General features: G+C 67.8%; 2 protein-coding genes across 2 annotated transcripts; one reads left to right on the top strand and one right to left on the bottom strand.

Moving 5' to 3' along the window:
* The first annotated feature begins 89 nt into the window (after positions 1 to 89).
* APRT (adenine phosphoribosyltransferase) lies at positions 90 to 3,005 on the top strand. Its single transcript, XM_040443330.1, has 5 exons — positions 90 to 603; positions 729 to 835; positions 1,930 to 2,063; positions 2,292 to 2,370; positions 2,613 to 3,005. Exons 1-5 carry the CDS (start codon positions 524 to 526, stop codon positions 2,753 to 2,755), a joined length of 543 nt encoding a protein of 180 aa, XP_040299264.1. The 5' UTR covers positions 90 to 523; the 3' UTR covers positions 2,756 to 3,005.
* Positions 3,006 to 3,432: 427 nt separating this feature from the next.
* CDT1 (chromatin licensing and DNA replication factor 1) lies at positions 3,433 to 7,652 on the bottom strand (the record flags this gene model as incomplete). The annotated part of the gene is made up of 10 exons (XM_040443426.1): positions 3,433 to 3,764; positions 4,191 to 4,392; positions 4,465 to 4,605; positions 4,847 to 5,035; positions 5,476 to 5,576; positions 5,759 to 5,904; positions 5,999 to 6,196; positions 6,720 to 6,874; positions 6,948 to 7,043; positions 7,602 to 7,652. Coding segments are annotated over 10 exons (1,443 nt in total), but the record flags the coding sequence as incomplete, so codon positions are not given.
* Position 7,653: the final 1 nt, after the last annotated feature.

Below are 7,653 nucleotides of genomic sequence, written 5' to 3'. Positions count from 1 at the left end.
TCCTTTTTTTTTTTTTTTAATAAGGATTTGACCCTTTGCGGAAGTGGGCGGGGTGGGTTTCCCTCTGCCCCGCCCCGTCGCTGATGCCGGGGGTGGCCCCGGCACTCCCAACTCCCGCGCGCTCCCGGAGGGTCTGGCGGAGCCGGCCCGTCCCCTCCAGGGCTCGGCACCCCCGCTGCAGTCCCCGTCCACCGGCGTACTCCTGCAGGGGACGCTCGGGCTGGGCCCCTCATGTTGGTGGCCGCGCGCGTCCGCCCCTCGCACCGCGCGGTAGAAGAGCGAGCGCGGCGGCGGCGACGAGCCGGACGGGGCGCGCCTGTTCAGGGCGCTAGAACAACAACGCGGCACCCAAGATTCGGTGGAATACGGTAGTCTCTGCGGGCGACGGCGGCCCCGCCCACTGGCGCCTAGCGTAGGCGCCCCGCCCGCTCGCGCAGGCGCAGAGCCGCCGGCGCACCCCTGCCGCTCCCGGACACGCGCTCATCCCGCGCTCACCCCGCGCTCACCCCGCGCTCACCCCGCGATGGCGGACTCCGACCTGCAGCTGGTGGCGCGGCGCATCCGCAGCTTCCCGGACTTCCCCGTGCCCGGCGTGCTGTTCAGGTGCGGAGGCGGGCGCGGGGCGGGGCGGGGGGGCGACCGCGCGGGGCCTGGCCAGCGAGCCCGCCGTCCCCGTGCGGGGCCCGGACCCGACCCCGACGGTCACCAGGCCTGCCCTCGCGTGCCAGGGATATCTCGCCCGTCCTGAAGGACCCCGACTCCTTCCGCGCGTCCATCCGCCTCCTGACGAATCACCTGAAAGAGACCCACGGCGGCAAGATCGACTACATCGTGGGTAAGTGGAGGGGGCAGGGGCGGGTCCTCGAATCCCAGGTGGACCCTCCCCGGGCCTCCTGCCTGCCCCCGGCGCCGATGCTGTGCCCTGGGGTGTCTCGAGAGGCCCGGAGAGGTCGCCGGGTCTGTGCCAGGCTCCGCGAGGGTACCGTGGGCGTTCCTCCCCCCTGAGCCCTGAGCGGCGCGGACGGAGGGGCGACCCACGTTAGCTTAGGAGAGGCTTGGGGGGCGTCCGTCGGGGACACGCTGAACGTCGCACCGTGCTTGGCTGCCGACCCTCGAGTAGGCTGTAAGGATGAACCTGCTGAGCGGCACTTGGCCGCCTGAGGGTGGGCGCGTCTTTGCGGTGGCCGGCTGAGGGCAAGGTCACCCCATCGCCGTGCCCCTCGCTCTCGCCGACTTCCTGGTCCTCCGTTCTGGACTGGTGGGGCTACGGGCTGAGTATCCCCAGGGGTGTCTGACCAGAGTCCACTGGGCCAAGAACACTCTTGTTGCCCGTCTGTGTGTTGAGCTGCGGGCCAGGCCCTCTGCCCAGCACGGGGCTTCAGGGAGGACCCCAGCAGGCCAGGTCTCCGTGACAGCGCCATGCCCCGGCCCTCCCATGGCTCCCCGCTGCCCTGCGGGACCATGGCTTTTCACTTGACTGTGTCCTTCAGAGGGTTCCATCCTCTGGAAGCCCTCCCTCGCGGCACCCATAGGGGGTGGGGCCTGCGCTTCTCGGTGAGTGACCGCGGGAGATAGCAGGCGATAGCCCGGGGCCAGCACCTCCAGGGCAGATGCTGCTGCAAGAATGACAGGAGCCGTCTGAGTCCGCTCCTTAGTTATTAGCAGCCCGGTGACAGGCTGGCGGCAGGGCTGTGGGGAGAAAGCAGGTAATTTCCCTGAGGCCACACAGTTATTTCCGCTTCTGGGTCCCCGGCTCCTGCCCTGCAGCACCCGGCAGGCTCTGTGCACAGAGGTAGGTGCTCAGTCAAGGACTTTTAGCTGGAGCCAACAAAGCCAGGGGCTTCTTGCCATTGTCCGGCACTGGCCCCTGGGGACCCTCTTGCTCCCGTGCCACACAGCCACCCCTGACACCCCACCTCTGACCAACAGGCCTAGACTCCCGAGGCTTTCTGTTCGGCCCCTCCCTGGCCCAGGAGCTTGGCTTGGGCTGCGTGCTCATCCGAAAGCGAGGGAAGCTGCCTGGCCCCACGGTGTCCGCCTCATACACGTTGGAATATGGGAAGGTGAGTGGGCTGGGCACCGCCACCCGTGACCCTTGGGCTTCCTGAGGATATCCCCTGGGTCGGGCGGGTGTAGCTGCCGCGGCTGATGCCAACTCTGCCCGAGACGTTGCTCACGCAGCCAAGCGGCAGCTGGGTGGGTTGGGCTCTCGTCGGCACCACCTCCCAGGCTCTGCACACCAGGGCCGCGTCTGGAGACGTGCAGACCGAGTGCCTGCTTCCCATCTGCAGGCTGAGCTGGAAATCCAGAGAGACGCCTTGGAGCCAGGGCAGAAGGTGGTCGTCGTGGACGATCTGCTGGCCACTGGGGGTGAGGGTCTCCCCCCCCTCCCCCCGGCAAACAGGGCCTGGCGCTAGGACTGCTGGGGGTGCAGGAAAGTGGCTCGGCCCACGTGTGAGACGTGGGTTGGGGCCTCGGCACTGTACAGTTTACGCGTGAGCGGCAAGACCCTGTGTGGGCAGGTGGGAGCCTCCTCCCCATGCCACCTCCTCCGCCTCCCCGCCCCCCGGCTGGGTGGGGCCTCATTGTGTGCCCTCTGCCGACCCACTCAGGAACCATGCATGCGGCCTGTGAACTGCTGGGCCGGCTGCGGGTGGAGGTGCTGGAGTGCGTGAGCCTGGTGGAGCTGACCTCGCTGAAGGGCAGGGAGAAGCTGGGGGCCGTGCCGGTCTTCTCTCTTCTGCAGTACGACTGACCCACCCTCCCCCCTCTGGCCGAGAGGAGTTCCTGCCTCCTGGCTGGCCGATGGCCGCCAGGGGGCACTGGCCACCCGTTTGGACTTTTTTTTTTTAACTTTTTTGCAGTTGCCTTTTTCTACCGCCTGGGGCCCTTCCTGCAGGTTCTGGAGGTGCCGAAGCCTGGAGCCGGTAGCTCAGGCCGGAGCCCCGGCCACTGCAGGGCCACCTACAAACACTGAAAAGAGGTGAATAAAGTGCTTTGCTAGAGTGGCTGTTCTTTATCCGGGGCCAAGAGGTGCGGGAATCCCACTTGGCGGGTTGGGCGGGCATGTGTCTGGCATTCTGTGGCTCTCTGCTCCCGGCTGCCTCTCAGGAGGCAGGTGCTGCCCAAACGGCCTCTCAGTTGCTGTGGTCAGTCACGCCAGCAGGGTGGCTCGTGACACTGTCAGTGGAGTGGGGCTGGCTCCTGAAGGTTCCAGGAAAAATTGGGCTCCGGGCCCCCCCGGCATCCCTCAGTCCTGCGGTCCGCCTCCCTCTTGTACGGGTCCAGCGGTGACACCGAGCTTACTGGGTCACCAGGGATTCCCATGCGGACACATCGGGGGCATTGTGCCAACCACCTCACCCAAGCTTGCACAGACTGCAGAGCCACCCCACTCCACTACGCCCCCAAAGACGCCAACGATGACAGTCGCCAACAGAAACCAGTTTAATGACACTATTCTGCAAGAGGGTGGGCCCACCACCCGCACTGGCCGGGGACCCTGGTGGGGAGTTAGGAGGAGAAGAAAAGTGCGTTGTGTTCCTAAAGGGAATAAAAGAGACCCGGCAGGCCAAGGACCTAAGCCCAGGCCCGCGAGGCTCACAGTGCCGCCTCGGCACGGGCAAGGTGGGCCAGCCGGGCGAGGACACCTGCCAGGTCAGCAGCCTTGTCCAGCTTGACATAGGTGTCGGTGCGGACGTGGTGGAGGCTGAGCCAGTCGGGCAGCAGCTCAGAGAGCAGCTGTACGTGCTTCTCCATCTCCCCTGCAGACAGACAGGATGTGAGCAGGGCCGTGCGCCTGGGAGGGGGTACTGACCCCTTATGGGGGGGGTCCAGACCAGTCAGCGGGCCTGCCTTAGGACCAGCCCCCCGCCCCGCCCCGCAGGCCTGTCCAAGCCTCCAAGCAGCAGACCCACTGGTGGGAAGGTGGAAGGGCTCGGGCCAGGGCAGTGACAGAATGGCCTTGCTGAGGAGCTGACCCTCCCACCGAGCCCAACACCGGGCCTGGAGGGGGGAGGGGGGAGGTCGCCCTGCGGCCTGGAGGGAACCCACGGTCCCGTGGGGCCCGGCGCTGTCTGAGGGGGTCTGGGGGCCGGGTGGGGGCTCGAGGACACCGTGCCCAGCCTCATCCTGAGCGGGGAATACAGGGAGGGGGCACAGGGAGGGCCCGGCCCCGCCCCTGCACACACCAGGGCTCAGGGCCGCACGGTAGCTGCCCGCCATCCTGGCGCAGGCCACCTCCATGGTGAGGGCGGGCTTGCGCTCCGACACGAAGACGCCACGCAGCACGCGGGCCAGCTCGGGCAGCCGCTCCAGCCGCTGCAGCCGCCGCTCCTGCTCCGGCTGCCGCGTCATCTGCGCCAGCTGCTTCTGCGCCTGCTTGCAGCGGATCTGCGGTAGGCCCCGAGAACGGTCAGCGGAGAGCCGGTCCCACGGGCCCCTGCCAGGACCCCGGACACTCACCCGCTCCAGCAGGTCCTGGGACACCCCCTTCAGGGCGGCAGGCGGGGTGGCCGGCGGGGTGGCCGGCAGGGCAGGGCCGGGGGACCCGGGGCTGCCGGACTTGGCCGTACGCAGAGCCAGGTCGCTCAGGGCCTTTTGCATCTGAGGCAGTTCAGAGGGGAGAATCAGAAGGCCCCCCCACCCGGCCCGGCCACAGGGAGGTCGCCGTCTGCCGACCCAGGCTCACCCTGAGCGTCACGGCAGGTGGCCGGTGCCCAGGGCGCAGCCTGCCAAGCAGGCAGCGCTCCGTAAGGGGGGAGGGCACGTCCCACCAGCCCGGAGGCACATGGCCAAGGATGGAGCCTGTCGGGTGCCCGCCCCGCAAGCCCTAAGGCGGCCTCACCCTGGGTGACATCAGGCTGCGGGCACGGGCCAGCACCTCCTGGGCGGTGGCCAGCTTCTCCGTGGTGGGGGGCTGGGGCAGCTCAGCCGGCTCGATGTCAGGCACTTCGTCCACATTGAAGTGGGGGTGCCAACGTGTCAGCTGGTCCTCAGGCACCACCATGGGCGGGTTCAGGGAGGCGAGGAAGGCCTGTGTGAGGAGACGCGAGTGCCAGGTGAGCCCAGGCACATCTGCATTGGGCGGGGGGGGGGGGGGGGGCGGGGCTGCTGCGTTCCTAGCCCGCCCAGTCGGGCCATCTTGGGCTCAGGTGCTCAGCTGGGCCAAAGGGCACGACACCCGGCACAGAGCAGCACTGAGCCCATCACGCGCCCCCAGGGCCTGAGGCTGCAGCCCTGAGCTCCCGGCCCTCCACTGGGGAACCAGGAGCGGGGCTCTCGCCCAGCCCTGCACCCACCCCACGAGGCAGCCACGGAGACGGGTGAAGAGAACTCGAAGAGTCAGCCTCTCATGAGGGCCCGTCTCCTGAGGGGTAAGACGGAGCTATGACAGGGACGGTTTCGGGGCCCAGCCCAGGGCCTGCCGGGGAGGTGCTTCCTCCGAGGACGGAGCCGGTAACCTCCATCACTCACCCTGTGATGCTCCCGGACGCGCTCCACCAGATTCTGGCCGAAGACCTGTCTGCGCCGCAGGAGGTGCGAGGCCGTGAGCTGGGGAGCCGTGCTGCCAGCCTCTGCGGGAAGACTTCAGGCCTGAGACCCCGCCCGGGCCCGCCCCGTCACCCGGGCCCGCCCCGTCACCCGGGCCCCCAGACTGCTGGTCTCCGACGCCTCACGCCACACCCAAAATCACACAGCGTCACTGGCGGGGAAACCGAGGCTCGGACACGCATGACCTCAGTCAGAGCGCGCTCACCCTGGTCTAGCAGCGGCTCGATGGTAAGCTGGTAATCGGACCTCTTGACGCCGTCCTTGAAGGTGGGGACGTTGCGCTCCTGGCGGAAGCGGTAAGAAGCGGGGTACACGGTTCTGATCTGGCCCACGTTGCGCTCCTCGAAGCGCCTGCGGGACAAGGTGCTGGGTCAGAGCGCGCCGGGAAGGGCACACTCAGACCGTCCGGGCAGGGTGAGGCCCCCACCCTCTGCGGGCCACTCACTTGCGCATCATGTCCTGGACGCCCTGCTTCACCTTGGCAAAGGTCGCGGTCTCGGAGCGGTTGTAGAGCATGCCCACGATGGTGTCCATGCTGCGGAACATCTCGGCCAGCACCTGGTACTTGTAGGGCAGCACAAGCCCCGGGGGCCCCGGCTGGGCCAAGGCGTGGAAGCGCTGGTAGGCGGGTGCCTTCTGTGCGCTGCCAGGAGGGGAGCGAGGCCTCAGGAGAGGCACCAGACCCACACCCTCCAACACCGACGGCAGGCAGGCCAAATGGCCAGGGAGACCCCGGAGCCGGGGCCTGAAAACCGTCCCTGTTCCCGTGACACACCACACACCAGTCCCAAAGCCCCGGCGCGCCCGGTCTCCCGTCACCAGCACTAGGGCTGGAACCAGAAAAGCGTGGCCTCACATCTCGCCCGGTCACCTAGGGAAGTCCTGGCTCCTTATCTCTACGAGGCACATATGACCTCAGGAGCTGGGGAGGACAGACATGGGCGCAGGAGACAAATACCCAACAAATGGCAGCTGTAGACGGCATTCCAAAGTCACAAGGGCCACTGAGGCAAGAACGGGCACCCTCTTATGGATGGAGGCTGAGGTGCAGAGCAAGTGAGTGGCAGGGACTGGAAGGGGAGCAGCCCCCCCAGCCTTGTCCCGCCTGCCACCTTCCCACCAGCCTAGCCTTTCCCTGGGTGCCTGTCTGCCCACCCAGGACTCACCACGGCCCTGCTGGCTGCCCCTGGTCCTCCAGCACGCAGGGTTCCCCCGAATCCTTCCTCTGGGCACTTGCTTTCAGCTCCTGGGCCCGGGCCCCTAGCTCCCGTGCCCGCTGTAGGCACGACTTGAGTTCAGAAAGTGTGACTTTTGAGGAGGCCTGTGGAAACCAGATGCCATCAGCTGGCCCGTCACCCCCACACCACTCTCCCTCCCCCCGGGGCCAGCCTCACCTTGTCCTCCTGGGCTGCCAAGCAGGGCAGCTGACCTGCTGAGAGAGTGGCCTCCTCTGGGGAGCCTGGGGCGGCCAGGGCACTGGGGCTCGAGACCTGGTGGACAGGACCGCAAAGGAGAAGGAGTGAGGACACCCTGCGGTAAGAGAGGGTTTCCTACTTCCCTCAGCTGGCTACACACCAGCTGCTGGGGGCATCAATGACAGTTTCTGCTGGAGTCAAGTCAGAGGGGCCAGGCCTGACCCCTTGCCCAGCCTTGCTGGCAAGCTAGATACGCAGCCGCCCACTGCGCTCGGGCCCTCCGGCCCTGCTAACTCCAGTACCTTCTGTCCCCACCCCCACTGACGTGCTCTCCAGCGGGCCGGCCCACCCGCCGGGTCTCAAGTGACCCGGCCCCGCGCTTTCTCTACTGTCTCCCACAGCGGCTCCAGGCCCATTCTCCGAATGGTCGAGTCCTCCCTCTCGAGGCTTCGGTTTACCGCGTGCATGCAACCCCCTGGTCCGCGCCCTCCCTCCAGGGCAAGTCTTTTTGTGGGCCACCCCGCCCTGTTTCCCGGCTCTCCCCTCCAAGTGTTTTCTCCCGTCGGTGCTCATCCACTCACCCCGCCCCCCGCCCCGGCCTCAGTTTCCCCCCTCTCCCCGCCGCGGCCTCACCGTGTCGGCCGGTAGCCGCAGCCGCCTGCGCGCGGGCGGCGCGGGGTGGTCG

This window comes from Herpailurus yagouaroundi, unplaced genomic scaffold, assembly GCF_014898765.1.
Source record: "Herpailurus yagouaroundi ecotype Mexico unplaced genomic scaffold, PumYag 190, whole genome shotgun sequence".
NCBI lineage: Eukaryota > Metazoa > Chordata > Mammalia > Carnivora > Felidae > Herpailurus > Herpailurus yagouaroundi.
The sequence above is the reverse complement of the archived record's forward strand: the minus strand, read 5'-3'. Positions and strand labels throughout refer to the sequence as shown.

What these genes read in the sequence shown, in the direction of transcription:
- APRT (XM_040443330.1), top strand. Translation starts at nt 524, where the DNA reads ATGGCGGACTCCGACCTGCAGCTGGTGGCGCGGCGCATCCGCAGCTTC. An exon ending in ACACGTTGGAATATGGGAAG is followed by an intron (nt 2,064 to 2,291) that starts GTGAGTGGGCTG and finishes TCCCATCTGCAG; the next exon opens with GCTGAGCTGGAAATCCAGAG. An exon ending in CGATCTGCTGGCCACTGGGG is followed by an intron (nt 2,371 to 2,612) that starts GTGAGGGTCTCC and finishes CGACCCACTCAG; the next exon opens with GAACCATGCATGCGGCCTGT.